Source organism: Sebastes umbrosus, chromosome 22 (genome assembly GCF_015220745.1).
Source record: "Sebastes umbrosus isolate fSebUmb1 chromosome 22, fSebUmb1.pri, whole genome shotgun sequence".
NCBI lineage: Eukaryota > Metazoa > Chordata > Actinopteri > Perciformes > Sebastidae > Sebastes > Sebastes umbrosus.
Genome location: NC_051290.1, coordinates 3,295,963 through 3,315,998, shown reverse-complemented (window position 1 = coordinate 3,315,998; position 20,036 = coordinate 3,295,963). Strand labels below are relative to the sequence as shown.

Below are 20,036 nucleotides of genomic sequence, written 5' to 3'. Positions count from 1 at the left end.
TTTATGTGAATAATTTGACAGGATTTATTACATTTAAGAAATTATTTAGCCGATTATAGTTAAGACACAAGAGTTAATGATATTATATAATTATATAATAATATTCCAACAAATGAAGAGATATTATAATATAAAAATATTTCAATACTATATTTTAGAATAAATGTATTAATGTTTACATTAAATACAGATTATTATTAATTATTAATAATTTTATTTTTTTTAAATACTGATAAAACACAAGATATGTGATATATATATATATGCATATATAATTATTATAATATTATATATATATAATTATTACAATATTATATATATATATATAATTATTATAATAATATATATATAATTATTATAATATTATATATATATATATATATATATATATGTTATACCGTACTTTATTGTCATTTTAGCAAGTATTTGTTATGGATAAATGAAAAGTCCTTGCATTACTTTGAACACACACGACCCAGCAGGGGGGGGAGTTGACTTTCACATCAGCAGTTTTTAAAAAAAAAAGTTGAAAAAGTTTTGAGAGGATAAAGAGAGAGAGAGAGAGAGAGAGAGAGAGAGAGAGAGGAGGGAAAAAGAGGGAGAGAAGAGAGAAAGAAAGAGAGTATTTTGGTAAAAACAGAAAGCAGGACACAACGGTAACCGACGGCAACCATCATCAATCAGAGTTTGAAGACATCGCTGCTGGCAAAGACGACAGGAACAGAGAGAGAGAGGGTGGCGTCAGGATGAAGGGATGTAAATGCTAAAAGAGAACGAGTTAAATATAAAAAACGGGGGATAGAGAGAGAGCGAGAGAGAGAGAGACGGTGATGTTTTAGCCTCTTAGTGAAGATGGCAGGAATAGAGGGAGAGGAAGAGAGATGATGAGAGACATGAGAAGAGGGGGAGAGAGAGAGAGAGAGAGAGAGTGGTGTTTTTGGCCTCTTTAGCTGTTTTAAAAGAGGAATTAGGACAATGACTAGTCACCTTGAGACCTGCTCTCTCTCACTTAATCTCTCTCTCTGTCATGTCTCTCTTTCTGCCTCCTTTTCCTCTCTTAGTCTCTTAGTGCCCAGTCAGACCGAAAAGTGGCACGACCAAATTCACTTGTGCAAACTCGTGAAATTCGCGGTTTACATAGACGGCTACTTACGGGGCTACCAGGCGACCTACAGGAGGTCGGGGTGGATGGGTCGGTCAAAAAACATCGGAGACCGTTGTTTATTCCCCGTGTGAAACCAGACGTCAATGTGGATTTGTCACGTAACTTCCGTACTAAAGTAACGCCACTTCCGGCATTAATTTAACCCAAACCACAATCTTTTCCTAAACCTAACTAAGTGGTTTTGTTGCCTAAACCTAACTAATGCCAGGATCAGACTACACAATATTTTTGATGTTTACGATGGTCACTATGTCAGATTAGACGATTGAGAGTCATAAACTCTTGTCGTGACTTGGCCGCGACACATGACAGACTACACGTCGGTCCCCTTGTTCCGACAACACACACTCTCCCAGCACCGTCGTCTTAATATACGGGCTTACCGGGGAAACCATAAAAATATAATTCACAGGGAGAAGCGAAAGCGGGTGCGCAACGGGATGCTCCATGCGCAAAGACGCAACGGCGGCGGTGGAGTTTTTTACTCCGACACAACCTAGATTGAATATCCTACTGCGAGGTCCAGCAGCAGTTGAAGGTCCGATGACATCGTTCTGCATAATAAGTAGCTTCCTGTTTACAGCTGTGTGCGTCTGTGCTCAGCCGGTCAAACGGAACACGTGCTAGACTTTCTGTCGGGATGTCGTGAGGCGTCCCAGACGCTGCGTCGATTGTCGTGTACTACGACACACTACACGAGATAAAACGATCGATTGACGAACACGACACTCATTTATCATTCCCGATCCGAGTCGACACCCTACGTCGGCCGTGTCGGGCTATAATCGGGCTGATATCGTGTAGTCTGAACCAGACATAAGTGGTTTTGTTGCCAAACAGCTAGCGAGGCTAAACACCTTTAAAGCTGACTTATTTGCACCATGAATCTTGTTCATTTAACTCGTACGTTAACTCGGTTAACTCCCTTTAAAACCACAAGTTGCACATTTTTTACTTCTCCTCTCATTTGCAGGTTAAACACACAAGATACAACATGTGAATTAGTGAGCTTTAGAGGTGTTGGTATAGGCATATTTTTTTAATTTAAAGACAACCAGGCTAGCTGCTTCCCCAGCTTCCAGTCTTTATGCTAAGCTAGGCTAACGAACATGAGATTGATATCGAAAGTGAAGGTATCTCCCAAAATGTTAAACCATGTCTTTAACAAAGTTTATTCAAGAGACGTATCGGCGAACAACTGCAAACCATACCTCTGTTGTGGAGCAAGATTTTCTGAAATTAAATGGTGCGACACAGTTTTAAAATGATATTTTCTTCACATCAGGCCTCTCTGCCTCGAGCGAGACGGTTTCAAATCAGTCAACGGCGCTAATATGCGTGTCAAAGTTCCCCAAAGTTGTATTCTGCACAAATCTGTGAGCGAATCCACTAATTTAATTTCAATGAATTGATTTGAGACGGAAATTTTGCTATTACAAATACTGCTGTGCTCTTAAATTATCTCTTCTTAAGTCCCTCTCTCGGCCTCTCCATCCCTCCGTCTTCCTCTCTCCTCTCCTTGTCTTTATCCCTCATTCATTTCTCTCTTCCTCCCCCTCTCTCTCTCCCTCTCTCTCTCTCTCCCCCATCCTCCTCTAAAGTCTGTTCTTTCTGGATGAGCAGGTTTTATGAGCGGAGTGATAAAGAGAAGGGGGGATGAAGGGCAGAGAGGGAAGGAGAGGTGGAGGACAGAGGGGGGACGAAGGGAAGAGAGAGAGAGAGAGAGAGATGGGGACAGAAGAGAGTGGGAACAGGAATGAGCTCGGCCTTTATTACACCAGACTTGATATTGCCCAAGAACATTTTTTATGGCGTAAAAATGTCTGTCCCTTTTCCGTCTCAAGGTTTATTTCGGATTTGAAACTTTGGCGCTGATTCGTAAAAAAATAAAATACAGACTGCAGGAAAACACGGAGGAGTAGAAGTACATTGATTTAAGGCTTTTAATATAACTGAATATATTTGTAATGGAACAAAATCAACACAAAGACACACAAAAACGAGTCATTAGCTACTGACACCAACCAAAATATTCTGGTTTTAAATTTCATAAGCAAATTCTGACAGAGAGAGCACAGTCACAATTTTCTATTGGCCATTGGAAACGGCATCTAAAAGGTCTGCATTGGCTTCTACATCGCTATCAGTAACCAACAAAAAACAGGTCTAAAGTCTGGCGCAGGATTTTCCTGCTATTTAAAGGGCGCATTACTCAGATAGTAAGATGCTTCTACAGAGACGGGTCACAACGTGCGTACACAGGGGACACTTAAACACAGTGTCAACGCTAGAACAATGTTTTTATTTATATAAAGGAAAACACAAAAGACGACAATTCAGAATATAATGGAATAAAATGAATTAAGGCTCTCAGGCCAATTTGACGAATACGCCTTTTAAATAGCGATGCGCCTGGTGCAGGTGCTCCTGGCTTTTAAAGGGAATGGAAGATGACACTCTGATTGGTTTAATTCCTGTTACGCCCAAAACACACCTGTGATTAATTAAGAGACTAAATATACAACCCCTTTTGCCCCTTGCGCCTTACTTTGCACCCAGATTATGGGCCGAGTTGGACAAACGCCCTAAATGCACTTGCGCCTACATTCATGCCACCAACTAGGGATGCACCGATACCACTTTTTTTCAGACCGAGTACAAGTACTTACATTTGGGTACTCGCCGATACCGAGTACCGATACGAGTACTTCTCTGTGCCAAAAGACCCTCGTTAACAGCCAGCTGGAGGGTGTGAGCGACACACGGCAGGCTGGGGAGTCCCGCATACGAGGCGGTGCGCCGCGACCGGCTCTAGGTCGGCTTGGAAAGGCTCGGGCGAAGCTGTTTCTCAGGGCCGTGGAAAAAGTGCTCACTGCACCCTCTCTCCCCGCCAGGGAGGGACGGGGGCCCCCTGCTCACGGTGCGACTGTCGACCGGGGCCGACTGTCCTCAGTGCGCCTCAACCGCGTCGTGCCCCCAGGGCGGGGCTCGGCCCACGTAAATGGCGCCAGGGGTCTGCGGCGATGTCTGCAACCCACCCGACCCGTCTTGAGACACGGACCAAGGAGTCTAATGCATGCGCGAGTCAAAGTGTGCAAGCAAAACCCTGTGGCGCAATGAAAGGGAGGGACCAGGTCGGGCGCACCACCAGCCCGTCTCGCCCGCACCGTCGGGGAGGTGTAGCGTGAGCGTGTGCGATAAGACCCGAAAGATGGTGACGACAGGTTAACGTCCCGCTGCCGTAAAGTGGTATCGGTGCCGTTGTATCGGGGCCGTTTTGCGAGTATGAGTGCATGAGCACAGTATCAGACCCGATACCTGATACTGATAACGGTATCAGTGTATCCCTACCACCAGCTGAAAAGCTTTGAGGCTGTACTAAATGCTAACATCAGTATGCTAACGCTGTAGCCGGGTTAATTCACTTAACGTGGATGGAAATGCACCTAATTCACATTTGCGTTATTCAAAAGTTTGCGTAAAAATGTGCTGCTTGACAATTAAATAGAAACACAGCAACAACAGTAACCTGATAACAACGTCAAGAGCAGTGCAGTTATCTGGAAATAATGCACGCTAACCGATCACTATCTAGTGTTCTTTGTGGCCACAGCTGGATATTTAACATCTGATTATCATTATTAACAAACCCTATTTCCACTCTATTTGATTGTAAAACAAGGAGATTGTTTTATGTAATATTCAGCGTGTCCATTGAGTTGTACTTTAGAAAAGAAAAAAAAAAGCTCCTTGTATGGAAACGAAGCGCCGCTGTCACTCCGTCCGGCAGCGAGACGCTCGCTCTGCAGTTTGACACTTGGTAATTGTGTTGTTGAATTAGATTATTAAAGAACACAACTTGAGCCGCCATCGTCAACATCATCGCTGGAGGTACCGAGGATGATGGGAAAAGACACACACACACGCACAAACACACACACGTGTCAACTCAGAATTACTGTATATCATCACAAACACAAACTTGCTTACATGCACGCAATGTCATCTGCTGCACACACACACACACACACAGACACACACACACACACACACACACACACACACACACACACTGTAATGAAAGCTGGGGGCTATTGTGTGTGAGATGGATGGTTTGACTTTAAGCTTGTATAAATAAAAGCTAAATAAATCCTGATGGCCTCTAGTGATGGCTCAGATACAACAGCGGTGTGTGTGTGTGTGTGTGTGTGTGTGTGTGAGGAGAGTTTGAAAAGACAAACACACACTCACACAGCCCGCGGCTCTTTTCTCATTCATGTTTTTGTCCCAAAGTGAAATTAAAAAAAGAAAATTATAAAAAGCCAGCAGACCAATGTCACCCAACGCTGCAGTCTAAAAGATATTCTCCCTCTTCTCTTCTCTTATTCCCCCTCTTTTTTATTCTCTTTATGCTCTTTATGTCCCTTTTTAATTGATTCCTTCATGTATTTATTTTTTGGCCGTTTTCCTTTCTTCGTCTTACCTTTCTATTTCTTTTTTCTCTCCTCTTTACTTCCCATTGATTCGGTGATTTGCAGCTGCAGGTTTTGGTCGTTGCCCTCGGTGAAAGATGTTCCAGGTTAAAACCGTTGAAAAGCAAAATCTTTTGGTTACATAAAAGTCCTCGAAGCTAAACAATAAAACAGGTTGTTAGTTGTTGCCTTATACAGAATATACCGTATAGTTTCTCTTCCATGATCTTGACCCACTGAGCAAAGACACGTCCAAAAGACGTCAATTTAACATATTTGTCGACCGTCCGAAAGACGTCCAACGATTAGCCAGAATGAATGTTTTTAAATGTTATTTAAACGTTCACTATTGACGTCCAGGTGACATCCTTACATGGTTAAAAATCAAAGTTTTTACAACATAATTTCAGACGTCTTTTCAACGTCAATTACAGACGTCCAAAGGGCAGCTTCATACGGTTGGATGACCAAAACATGTTATCCAATAAAACGGATTCTAGTGAAGGCAATGTGCAGCTTGTTTAATTTCAAGAAACTACAGCTACTGCAGTAACTGATTTTTTGGCCACTTGGGGGCAGCAGAGACAAATAGTGTCTGTGCCTCAGAAGTAAACCCGGAAGCTATAAACTCGCCTGGCGCGTAGATTACGCGCCAGGCGAGCAATTCTCTTATGGACTGAATAGGCGCCATCTTGGGGTCCGAACAGCATTCTTACACCATCTAGTGCGACTGGAATTGTATTTACACATCCAGCAGCAACATCATCGTTCATTTGGAATCATGTTTGTGTCCACCTGATGAATGTAAGTCCAATATTCTCTCTCTTTTAGCTCTGTTTTTGGTCTCCACCATCTCCTGAGGGAAATATCTGTCTCTTTAGCTGCTAAATGCTCAACTCTAACTGGGTCTGTCTGATGTTTGATGCTGAGCAGGTAGTGTACGGTGACTTTTAGAGCCCAAAACGGCGCTATGAGAGCGTTGAAGGTGGACCAGAACAGTAAAGTTGTGAACCGGACAGATAAACAATGAGATGAAACTCACTATAAAGCTCTGTGAAGCTGAGAGGAGCTACAGATTCAGTTGATGAATCTAGAAAATATAGATTACAGCAGCTTTAAGGTTAGAAAAAGATGGTGGTAATGGTGAAAGGAAACCAACTGTGTCTCCTAGAAATACAGTTTCCATACTACTAAATTTTAGTCGTAGCTTTTTCAGTCATTCTTTTCTCCCATTGTTTGTAACGTAGATAAAGAGACCCAAACATTCACAATGACTCATGATAACAATCATTATAATGTGGCTTTAGTTCCCAGTGTAGAAGTTTATCAGCCGCAGATGGAAACGTTTATTTATTGTCATTTCGTAAAATATAATGTGGTGATTTTTCACATTACAGCTTCATTTGGCTGTTCTTCTGTTTAGAAAGTTCTGGTATTCAAAACACATCAATAAAAACCAGTATAACTGAGTGGTGGTCAAGCTCAAACTAAACAGTTCTTTAACTTTATAAACACCATTGTCAAACTTTATTCTGTTCAGTTTGAGTCCAGGTAACTTTCCTGGAACATACATCATTGTCAAGTGACACTGTACATCCTGCAGCCGCCCTGGGACTTTCTCTTCACTCACAAATGACATTATTTCCCCTCCCTGCTGTTGTTCATGTGGTTTTCAGAGGTGGAAGAGCGATAAAGAGAGATAACAGGATAAAAAAGATTTGAACATTATGTCCTGTCATTTCCATTAAAACACTGAACGGCTGCAGTAATCTCACCACACTGCCTCTTTCTAAACCAACACTAAGCAGGTCTGGTTGTGCCAGACTGCAAACGACAATCTATTGCTAAAATAGATAGTCAGTCATTAATATTCTGGAGCTCAGGTAAACGTGAAAAAGTAATATATGTCAGTGGGAATGTTTTTCGCCACTTGTATGATGCCGTTTTTTAACGTTAGCTAAACAAAAATGTTACGCTGTTTCTGAAAACATCAGCATACACGTAACAACTCGTGAGCTTTCAGAAAATGTACACTTACAAGGTTGTGAATACCACAAGAGGGGGGCGTTCATATGGACTTTTAGGGACGGAAAGGCGGAAATAAGACATTTAAACTGCATTCAAACAACTGCATGGTTTTTACCCCAAACTGCATGTGATTATCATAAAGTGGGCATGTCTGTAAAGTGGAGACTCGTTGGTACCAAAAGAACCCATTTTCAGTCACATATCTGGAGGTCAGAGGTCAAGGGACCCCTTTGAAAATGGCCATGACAGTTTTTCCTCGCCAAAATTTAGCCTGACTTTCATATGATACCGGTATCTTCATTCAAACTTGAAACCTGAGCCCGCTACAACCTCTGAAAGACAGAATAGCGGCCGGGCCCGCTGTCGGAGTGTTAAGGGGTTATCAAAAGTCCATAAAACATGTCTATAATCTTCCTCCGTTTTGTTCTCAGGACTCAATCGACGACGTGTCCGAGCTGTACGGTCTCCAAACGTGGTGATACTCGCTGCTGATTGGAGCAGAGCGTTGTGACATCATCGGTGGAGGAGACGGTAGGTCTGCAGCTCTTTTACTCCACAGAGAGAGAAACTCTACAAACACCTGACATGAAGCAGGACGACTTATTTAACGGGCTGAAAAACAGTAAAATGGCCTTTTGTGAAGACTCTTCCTCTCTCTCTCTCTCTCTCTCTCTCTCTCTCTCTCTCTGTCTCTCTCTCTCTCTCTCTCTCTCTCTCTCTCTCTCTCTCTCTCTCTCTGTCTCTCTCTCTCTCTCTCTCTCTCTCTCTCTCTCTCTCTCTCTCTCGGGGATGAAGAGCATTTTGCAGACAAGTTTTTCCACTTTTGTCCTCTCCCTCTCTTGTCACCTCTCTCCTTCTGTCCCCTCTTCCTCCTCACCTCACATATCCCCCTTTTTCAAGTCTCCTCTTCCTCTTCCTCTTCACTCTCTCCACATCCCAAAGTCCAAGTTCATCTGGGTCATTATAACCCCGCTGAGAGATATTCACCTCGTCTAAGACCTCATCTCTCTCTGTCTGCCTCTCTCGGAGTCCAGCTTCACTTTGATCATTATTAGTCCTCAGAGACAAGTTATTGCCCTCGTGTCTCCGACTCTTCATCTCTCTGTTCTTTCTTACTTTGTCTCTCACCTTTTTATTTCTTCTTCGGCGCCACACCTTTTCTCCTTGACCCCTCCTCGTTCCTCCTTCACCTGAGTATTTGGACCTTTTTCCTCTTAAATTCGACTTAATTTATTCATCACTTCCTGCTCTTTTTTGCACACAAAACATATGAACAGAAAAACAAAGATGAATTTTTCATATATATAATATATAATATATATTATTATATTATATTATATATATTATATATGTATATATATTCCATCCATCCATTATCGTCTTATCCTATTCAGGGTTATCCACGCTCACATTCACACCTATACGGGCAATTTATAGTCAACATTTAACCTGCACGTCTTTGGACTGTGGGAGGCTGTTTAACACGGCATATATACATCATTTAAAGAATATTTTATAATGCTATAGCTTATAGTTCTTGTAGAAGTCGATTACTTTGCATCGGGGACATGGTAAAAAAAAAAACAAGCTCAGTAAAGTAAAAAAAAAGAAGCATTTTTAATGTGTATTATTTTTTTGTTTATGTTGAAGACCTTAAACTATAATTTATGCCATTTGTTATAAATATTTGACACATTTTAAAGAAATTTATTTTAAATTTATATTATTGTTCTTTGCACTCTAATCTGTCTTGTCTTGTTTGTAAAGTGTCCTTGGGTGTCTTAAAAGGTGCTTATAAATATTAAAAATAATATATATATTATTATTATATTACTATATATATTTTTCTGATAATTATTATTATTATTATAATTATTATTATTTAGCTTCACAAATGTGAAGATTTTCAGCTTTTTAAAAAAAAAAAAAATTAATATATTTTTAAATAATTATAAGGGTTAGGACAGACAAAACATACAATGTGAAGGTGTATCTTTGGGCTCTAGGCCATTTTTGTTTTTTGCAATTTTTTATTAGTAATAATTTTTATTATTTTTATTTTAATTTTTTTTTTGTTTAAAATGTATATTTTTTTGAATTATGTAATTTTTTAAATAATAAATTTGAATTAAAAAAAATATTATTAATTAATATTTCAAAATGAGATCCAACTCAATAAACTACTGCTTTTACATTAATGCACGAGGAATAATAATCTAATGATAGAATATAAAATAGTACAACAGTCAAAGTTTTAATACTTTATTTTACTGATTATACTGACATACTTTTACTGAAGGAACATTCCCAATGCAGGACAGGAGTATTTTTTAAAGTCTGGTATTAGTACTTTTACTGTAGTAAAGGATGTAAATACTTCCTCCATCACTGCACGGCTGTGGAGTTTGAAAGAACCTCTTAAATAGAAAATACTGAGAATATATTTTTACTTTATTTACATGAAGCAACATCAGACATGTTTTTATGCAGCGTTTAATGTTAACAGATTTATACTCTTTCTCTTTTAAACTTTCCCCGTCTCATCGGCTTCTCTCTCTTTCATTCAGTCAGGCTTTCTCAGTGTAATGAGATTACACGGGATTATGAAACCCCGTCTGTCTGTAATCCACACCGCTCAATCCCATTAATTCATTCTCTCTGCTGCTACACCATCATCTCTTTTCTTCTTCCTTTATACTCCTTTAATCCCTCTCTTCTAATTCTTCTTCTTCTTCTTCTTCTTCTTCTTCTGTGATATAAATTATCGCTGTGTGTCATTTAGTTTTTTTTCTTCCTTTCTTCTTTCTATTCATCCATCCTAACTAAATTCCTGTATCCTTCTTTCTCATTTCCTTCCTTCCTTCCTTCCTTCCTTCCTTAACTCCTTAACTCCTTTTCTCACCTCTCCACCTATACACAGTCTGCCGATTAGTTCGCTGAATGTCATTTAGTTTTTTTTCTTCCTTTCTTCTTTTCTATTCATCCATCCTAACTAAAATTCCTGTATCCTTCCTTCCTTCCTTCCTTCCCTCCTTTCCTTCCCTCCTTTCCTCACCTCTCCACCTATACACAGTCTGCTGATTAGTTCGCTGTCATTTAGTTTTTTTTCTTCTTTTCTTCTTTCTATTCATCCATCCTTACTAAATTCCTATATCCTTCTTTCTCATTTCCTTCCCTCCTTCCTTCCTTCCTTCCTTCCTTTCCTCACCTCTCCACCTATACACAATCTGCTGATCAGAGGTCAGTGAGTGTGTGTGTGTGAACATGAACATGCGTCCATCTCGCCACCAGAGCTCGCATGTGAGCCACTACTGGACACACACGCACACACACGCACGCGCTAACATGCACGTGCACACGCACATAGTGAGGGGTTGAGATGCTCGACCCAACAACAAAAAAAAAAGAATAAAAAAATAAAAACTTCCAGACTCAAGCAGCTCGTGAGAAAGTTTATGAAACAGCAGATCTGACCGATACCCTCCTGCAAGCACACACATACACACACACACATGCACATCAATCTGTGTGTGTGTGTGTGTGATAAAAGTCATTCCCAGCCAATCACACCCTCAGTCCTGCAGGGAGGTCCTCTCTGATTGGCCCAGAGGGCTGTCAGTCACATGAGAGAGAGGGCGGTGCCAGGACTTGGAGAGGCTGACCTGGAGAGTCTGATCCACAGTCGCTTTTACGCACAAGACCGGACAGTCTGCTTTGGCACGCACGGATAACAAGAGAGTGTGTGTTTGTGGATCCGAGTGGAAGAAGAGGAGGAAAAGTGAGAGGAAAACAAGTAGAAAAAGTGTTTTGCACAAGTGGAAAAAGAAAGAAGAAGAAGAAAACTGAAGGAGAGAGTGCACTTTTTCCACCACCTCCATGTCGCTCCCCGGCTCCCCTCCGCTCCTCTCGCCGGGCTCAGGCGCTCCAACTCCGGCCACGCTCTACCGCTCTGCACCGGACGCGCTCCACACCTCCGGCACCTCCAGCCCTGCGCACACCAACACCAACTCCCACTCCCACTCTCTGTCTCCACGGCTCACCAGCAGCATGCTCAGCGCGTTCCTCCCTGGACCCGGACCAGGAGGCGCACTGTCCGGACTGGGTAACGGCGGTGCAGCCCCTCTGGTCTCCGGAGGAGGCGGTGCAGCTCTGGGTGCTCTCGGCTCCCCCGGCATGGTGCACACTTCTTCCGGCTCCACGGTGCTCTGCAGCGAGTGCAAACTAGTGGAGGTGCACGGAGTCAAAGTGGCCAGCTTCAGCGTGGACGGACACGAGCTCATCTGCCTGCCGCAGGTGTTCGACCTGTTCCTGAAGCACCTGGTGGGCGGCCTGCACACCGTCTACACCAAGCTCAAGAGGCTGGACATCGCGCCGGTGGTGTGCACCGTGGAGCAGGTGCGGGTCCTGCGGGGGCTCGGAGCCATCCAGCCGGGCGTCAACCGCTGCAAGCTCATCTCCAGGAAGGACTTCGAGATCCTGTACCAGGACTGCACCAGCGCCAGGTCGGCTTTTAAACACTTTATTATCACTTTGTATTATTGTCTGTAACAATTCACTTTAAAGAGTCTGAAACATTCTGAAAGCTGCAGTTCGCTACAATGTTCTCAACAGAATGTATCCGAACGCTGCTCTGCGGAGGGACTTTGCTACAATGTATCAACAACTTCGAACGCGAAGTTTGTAGCGAAACTTCGCGTTCGATTTCTGCAACATTCGAGGCTTATTTTCCATCTTTTTTCCATTATGTTCTGCAGAGATTTCCACTTTATCCGTGGTTGCAAAATGTGTGTTTTGCAACGTTTGTTCCTCTAATAAAAGAGACTTCACTTGGTCGCTGCTGCTGCAGACTTCACGTGTGTTTGTAGCGAAACTTCACGTTAGATTTCTGCCATTTTCGAGGCTTATTTTCCCACTTGTTTTCCATTATGTTCTGCAGAGATTTCCACTTTATCATATGGCATCAAATGTAGTTTGTTTGTTTTGTTTTTTCCTGCGATTAAGAGACTTACCTCGCTGCATCTGCAGAGACTTCAGGTGCGTTTGTGACTTCACTTAAGAGTTAAGAGTTTTGTCTCTTAACTGCAGGGATATTAGAGGAACAAACACACTACATTTGCAGCCACAGATAAAGTGGAAATCTCTACCAAACCTAATGGAAAAAACGTGGATAATAAGCCTCGAAAATGGCAGAAATGTAACGTGAAGTTTCTCTACAAATACACCTGAAGTCTCTGCAGATGCAGCGAGTTTTGTCTCTTAACTGCAGGAATATTAGAGGAACAAACAAACTACATTTGAAGCCACAGATAAAGTGGAAATCTCTGCAGAACCTAATGGAAAAAAGGTGGAAAATAAGCCTTGAAAATGGCAAACACACCTGAAGTCTCTGCATATGTAGTTTGTTTGTTCCTCTAATATTCCTGCAGTTAAGAGACAAAACTCGCTGCATCTGCAGAGACTTCAGGTGTGTTTGTGACTTCACTTGGCATTATATTCCAGGCTTATTTTCCATGTTTTTTCTAATAAGTTTGGTTGAGATTTCCACTTCATCTTGTGGCTTCAAATTGACTGTTGTTCAACGTTTGTTCCTCTAATAAAAGAGACTTAACTTGGTCGTTGCTGCTGCAGAGACTTCAGGTGTGTTTTGGGACACTCTGAAACAACTTATATTTGTTTTACTGAATATTTTGCTTGGATGCATTTTCTTTAATATCACTTTAAAGGAAGATCTGTGATGGCAACATTAAGTTATAGTCTTAAAATATCCTCATCCTTGTTGGAGATTTATTTGCTTTTCTGTAAGATTTTTCCTCATGATTGAGTCCCAGTGTGGTTATTAATTTGCCTTTTTTAAAACAACATTACAGTATATTGGTTTTGCATTGTGGTATAGCATTAGTGATCTCTGCATCTTCATATCCCTCCAGCCCTCCTTATATTTATCCTTTTAAATAGAATTATTTGCTGAATGTTCTGTTGTCATCGGTGTTGAAAATGCTGCTTTTACTGCATCGACTTTGGTTGATGGGAGTGTGTATGTGCTGCTAAATGAGCAGGTTTTCAGTAGTTTTTAGTAAAATAAAAGCAAAGAAGTTGACTTTAGTTGTGGTAAAGCTTCTCATACTGATAATCCATTACTTTATATCTCACCACAGTGTGTGTTAAAGTGTTAATGTGTGTGAGAGAGAAAAGAGCTTCCTGTGAAAATGCAGCTTTAATGTGTGTTTCTGTGTAAACAGACACTTTATAGAGTGTGTTTTAATGCCTGGTATGTATAACGGTCGTCTACTGTACCTGTCTGTCACCTGCTTGTTTCTGTTTAAACCGACCAAGAGTGTCGTCCCGTGCATCAGTTTTTAGATCTCCACCATTTTGAAACCAGCTCTTAAAAGCACAAACGAGGGCCGAAGCAACTCACACACACACACACACACACACACACACACACACACACACACACACACACACACACATGCACGTGTTTAATTAATAATTTAAGAAATGTTAAAGAGATGAGAGGTAACATCTTATCTGAACCACAAAACGTACACTGTACACTCTAATTCTAGATAACAACTCGTTTCTTGTTATCTGTGCAGCACAAATGAAAACTTACATTCAGTTTTGTTGCAAACTTTAGCATCAAAATGCTTCTCCAAAAGAAAAAAAGAAATGTCCTTTCAGTTTGGATTGAAATGTCTATTCATTTCCCAAATATTCCAAAAGATTTTCTTCATTTTCCCGATGTAAAAGTGCTCAGATGCAAAGAGCATGTTGCTTAGTTTGAAGTAGTAGTTGAACATGTTTGTGTTTCTGTGCGTAAAAGCAACGAGCACTTAAATCCACTTGGAATTTACGGCGCCGATTTTGGTCGATATTACAGTTAACTTGTGTTTTATTTGTGTTTAAATGTAAGGTGCCCTTTAGGACTTGCTGAGAGAGAAATCAGTGGTGGAAGAAAGACTCAGATCTTTAAGTAAAAGTACAAAAGCATTGACAGCAAAATGCACTTAATGTATTAAACTAAAAGTTCTTGTTGGACCGGATGATCGCTTTCAGTTTTGTTGCAAACTTTAGCATCAAAAACATCCTTTCAGTTTGGATTGAAATGTCCAAAAGACGTCTTCATTTTCCAGATGTGAAAGACCTCAAATGTAAAGAGAACACTTTGCTTATTTTCACCTGAGAAAGATGAACAGTTGTGTTTTGTCTTTGTTGTCGTTTTAAGAGAAAGTTTTTTGGAAACGTAAGTAGTTTGGTTTCTTTCCTTGGGGGGGAAAAAGCTGCACAAAATGAGTAATTTTAAAGTATGGAGGATCTATTTCTTTGAGTGCAGGTCTTTTACAGTTCATAGCTCGGATAACGTACTTCTTGATTTTACATTAACCGGCTTGTCGTCTAAGAAGATGTCCGTTGTTTAGAATATGCAAAATCTCTTTTTGAGATGACTAAAAATCTGTTTGTGTCGGTTGTAAGTTTCCTTATTGTTCTGCTCTAAAGAGAACACATGATTTTACCCATTTGTGCATCAAATCCTGAGGTATTGTCAGTGAATTCCAGGAGTATCAAGGGCTTTTTCCAGACAGAACAAGTCAGGAGTGTCCGACTTGCTGCTTTACATGAATACACTTTAGTTTGTTACAGTTTCTATCCTGGAAAAAAAAACATCAACACAACATGTTTAGTGTTCCGACTTATTTCCGGAAACTCCTTGAAAAGTCCTGAAATTTCACATCGGAGGAGCGCAAAATTTGTAATATAGAATTGCGATACTTAAAAAATCGCAATACATATAGAATCTGCACCTAAGTATCGTGATAGTATTGAATCAGGAGATACAGTATGTGTATCGTCCGAGCCCTAACATCATCATCTCTAATGTACATCTTGAATAAACGTCCATAAATCAGCATCGAAATCCTGGTAACTGCAGAACTTGCTTGAGAATTGTAACGTTTTTAAATTTTCTTTGAAGTAATCCAGTGATAGTTATCCGTACATGCATGGGTGCATTGCAAACAGGAACTACTAATAGATAATTCAGCATACTTTTAATGGTGCTAATTTGTTGTGGGTGGACATTTGTGTAAATTTGTCTGACGGTAGCCCCCCCACAGTGTCAGGCTTTAGTGAATACTCTACTTTGACATGTTCGTTACAGTTTCCATTCTGGAAAAAACACATCAACAAACCAAAGGAGAAGATACATGTTTAGTGCTCCGATTTATTTCTGGAAACTCCTTGAATAGTCCTGGAATTCGCAGTGGGAACACTGTGGATGTCATCGTCGTCGTCGTCGTCGTGAGTGGCGCTTCCAGCCCGGTTATTTTTGTTGTCGTTGAGAGATGGAAGTGATGGATGGCGGTTGTTCAGTGTATCGGCTAATTATTAACAGTGTATTGTGTTGCTGTGGAGTCGCCGGATCGTTGGAGGGTGACCTCTGTGTTTTAGCTGACCACACACACACACACACACACACATGCACAAGTCTATAGTTTATTAAGCTTGAAATGTTCAGTCACCTCCCTGTTTTCACAGAGCAGGGTCATTTCTTTCGCTATTTTTATCGCCCACTTTCTCCCTCTATCTCGCCCCTATCTGTGTCTTCTCAAGAAGTGTATTTCTGTCCCTGGCTAATTGTCTCTTCTTCTTAACCCCCCCTGTCCCCGTCCCACCCCCCCTGTCTTTCACCTCTCTCTCCTCTGTCTCTTCATCTCAATCACCCTGTCTTTCTCCCTCACACACACCCAGCGGTACATGTCAGGGGTAATAATGGATCATGTGAATGCGCATGGAACAACACGGCTGGAGAGCTATTGTTGTTGAACGCACAGCGAACACACACTCCTCTCTCTCTCTCTCTCTCTCTCTCTCCAGTCATATTGGCATTCCTCTAATGCCTCACGCTCTCTCACCCTCCCTCTCGCTCGCTCTCTCTTCACGTTACTCTCTGCTGGGAAAAGAAAGGAAAAATTAAATGCTTAAAAAAAACTCCCACTGGGCTTCTGCATACTTCGTCTTCTCGGTAACCATATGTGTGTGTGTGTGTGTGTGTGTGTGTTTGTGTGTAAAAGCGACGACCACTTACATCCACTTGTACCTCACGGCGCCGATATGGTTGATATTACAGTTAACTTGTGCTTTTTAAGTTTAAAGTGCTTTTTAAGGTCTGCTCTTTCATTGAGATGGCACATTTTTATCTGTTCAAAATGTACCTTAAAGGGAGATTTGTCAAGTATTTAATACTCTTATCAACATGGGAGTGGATAAATATTCTGCTTTATGCAAATGTATGTATATATTTATTATTGTAAATCAATTAACAACATAAAACAATGACAGATATTGTCCAGAAACCCTCACAGGTACTGCATTTAGCATAAAACAATATGCTGTAATCATAACATGGCAAACTGCAGCCCAACAGGCAACAACAGCTGTCAGTGTGTCAGTGTGCTGACTTGACTATGACTTGCTCCAAACTGCATGTGATTATCATAAAGTGGGCATGTCTGTAAAGAGGAAACTCGTGGGTACCCATAGAACCCATTTACATTCACCTTGCTATTTATTATCATTTTTTATTTTATTTATATGAAATGTTTATATTTCTTATTTGTTTATATTTATTTATTTATTTATGTTTAAAATGTTTTTATCTTAAAATGTAACATTTATGTCTTTTTATTTTTGTTTATATTTCTTATTTGTGATTTAAAAATTTAAGATTAATTTTATATTTTTGTTTATTTATATTTATTTATTATTTTATTGTTTTTTATTTTAAAAAATATTTTATATATTTTATTTTCGTTTATATTTCTTATTTATTGATATTTGTTGTTGTTTTTTATTTGTAATGTATTGTATATATTTTATTTTTGTTTAAATTTCTTATTTATATTTATTTTATTAATTTTTATTTAACATTTATGATATGTATATATTTAGTTTATATTACTTTTTTTATTTTATGATTTAAAAGGTATTGCATTTATATATTTTTTTGTTCATATTTCTAATTTTATATTTGATAATTTAAGATTTATTATATATTTTTTTATTTTTGTTTATATATCTTATTTATTTTTATTTTATTTATTTTTAATTCAAAGGAGAAAAAAATAATGCGTTTGTTGCGGTAGTTGACGATTGCATTAAAAATAGGAATATTGAATATAAAATGTGGTTTATCAAACTTACATTTACATTTTTTAAAAACTTATTACAGCATAATTATTTTAGGAATTATGCATGACTCTCACGTACCCCCCCGCAGTACTCCAACGTACCTCTAGGGGTACTAGTGCCCCCATTTGAGAAACACGCTTGAAATAAACATTATTTCCTTGAATATAAACGCACACAGGTTTGTCTTAAAAACACCGCGTCCTGCAGACGTGTTTTTTGGGATGAGGAGAGTCGGTTGGGCTTCCTGTGTATCACCTCCATGTTTTGTGTGCAAGTGTGTGTGTGTGTGTGTGTGTGTGTGTGAGTGAATCGATAGTGAGTGACAGGAGGGAGGGCTGCTGATGTCGGGAGTGTTATTCTGGGCTCTCCTTATCACGGCAGGCTGTTGGAGCCCACACACACACGCACACACACACACACACACACACACCGATGATGGAGGTCGTATTGTTTGTGACACACGGGGAGCAAAGTCGTTTTATTTTGGCGAAGCACTGCGGCTACACACACACACACACACACACACACACACACACACTGGCAGAATAACATCCACACACACTCAGCATGAACTCCTTTCATCAATTTGGTGTTTTTCATTCTTTTACATGGAGCATTAAGTTCTTTTAATGGAGCACAGTGGTTTGTAAAACACACACACTCGGTCAGTTGTTTTGCCTCCTGGCTGAGGTATGTGTGTGTGTGTGAGTGTGTGAGTGTGTGTGTGATTGTCTAGCATGCACAAACAGAGCTATCAGTTGTCACACTGGGTCGGGTTACATCTGTGTGTGTGTGTTCGTCTGCGGTAGTGTTCACATTCGCCTGTTTGTGTGCTGATATTTGTGTGTATTGTTTGTGTTTGTTTTGCTGGTTGTCGTGTGTGTGTGTGTGTGTGTGTGTGTGTGTGTGTGTGTGTGTCTGGTTTCAGCGCCGCTTTGTGCTGTTGGTTAATTGATAAAGGTTAAAGCGTTGGCCGGCGGGGATGCTGAGGTCACCTCGCTGCAGCGTGAACATTTTAAGAGCGTCCACACACAGTTTATCAGCCGTCATTGATCAGCGATTAGATGATTAAATGACCTATCGGCTGGTTTACGTACCCGGCTATAAGGTGTCATGTTAGTCGATATATCACGATATGAATGAAGTCAATATTTCTGCTGAGCTTTAAGGCTTTAATTTACCTTGTAGGTAGATTCAGAACATGAAACATGACGAGAGATGTGGGATGCAAACAGAAAACTTGTTTAAATTAGGGCTGCGAAATTCTGCTACCAATATCCGATATTTTGTTTATTTTGCTTTTATTCATTTCCCCTTTTTGTGCCAGAGAAAACAAACCTCTTCATTATGAAACAAATATCTGAGCTGTTTTAAAGTCAGTGGTTTTGAATAAGCACAAATTCAATCAAACAATCTTTTAATAAAACCGAAAATGATACTTTCTTTTTAAATAACCGCTTTTAAAACCTTTTCAGCTGCTATACGACTACCTGCTCAATGAGAAGAATGTTTCGGTATTTACACAGCACCACAAAAATAATTAGTTCTGTGAAACATAAATTAAATGTAAATGTATAAGCGATTAGAAACATAAGCAGTTAACCATATATTAACGGCCGCCTAAGTATATGAGGCGACACATTTTAGTATTTTTAATTTTTTTTAATCCGTCCGAGAGAGCGACGCCTTCCGCGATCGATTAACTAGTGGACTAGTAACGGCAGAACGCCACCGGGGAGCGGGCGAACAGCTCCGGCTTCACTCTGCTCAAATGGGGACTGGATTCCAGTATGGGGGGACGGACTGCTGCACGCCATGGACGATGTTCCCGCTTTAACCTACTGGTTGCTGCGGGGCGCTCGTTGGACTGACGGGCTTCTAGTGACACATTAACACGAAGTTCTTTCATTCAGACCGCAGTGATTGTTTTTAAGAAATCTTGAAGACTTAATTTTTTGTTGAAGAAAACAACGTTCTTGTCGCTGATCTTTCTCCGCGACGGTGTAACACTCCCACACGTTTTCTTTCACCTTTTTATTTGTAAACAAACCACGCCTGAGTCGTGTCCAGCCAGTGCCTTCTTCTCTGAATCAGCTGGTTACTGTTGTCCGAGACCGACCGCTAATGACCAACACAACAATTAGCTGGCACAAAAATTACTACAACACAACAGATAAACT

At 40.4% G+C, this 20,036-nt stretch overlaps 1 protein-coding gene and 1 long non-coding RNA gene across 5 annotated transcripts in view; both read left to right on the top strand.

Moving 5' to 3' along the window:
- The window catches only part of LOC119481315, a 29,107-nt gene extending 20,848 nt beyond the window's left edge, over positions 1–8,259 (top strand). The window contains exon 6 of the long non-coding RNA XR_005205167.1: positions 8,097–8,259. This is a non-coding gene — a long non-coding RNA (uncharacterized LOC119481315). The remainder of the gene's footprint in view (positions 1–8,096) is intronic.
- Positions 8,260–10,824: 2,565 nt separating this feature from the next.
- The window catches only part of dachb (dachshund b), a 109,107-nt gene continuing 99,895 nt past the window's right edge, over positions 10,825–20,036 (top strand). The window contains exon 1 of one of the 4 annotated variants that reach the window (XM_037758094.1): positions 10,825–12,167. In XM_037758094.1, coding sequence (XP_037614022.1) covers positions 11,542–12,167 — 626 coding nt within the window. In that variant the 5' untranslated portion in view covers positions 10,825–11,541. The remainder of the gene's footprint in view (positions 12,168–20,036) is intronic. The other 3 variants (XM_037758092.1, XM_037758096.1, XM_037758095.1) reach the window with 3 other exon arrangements.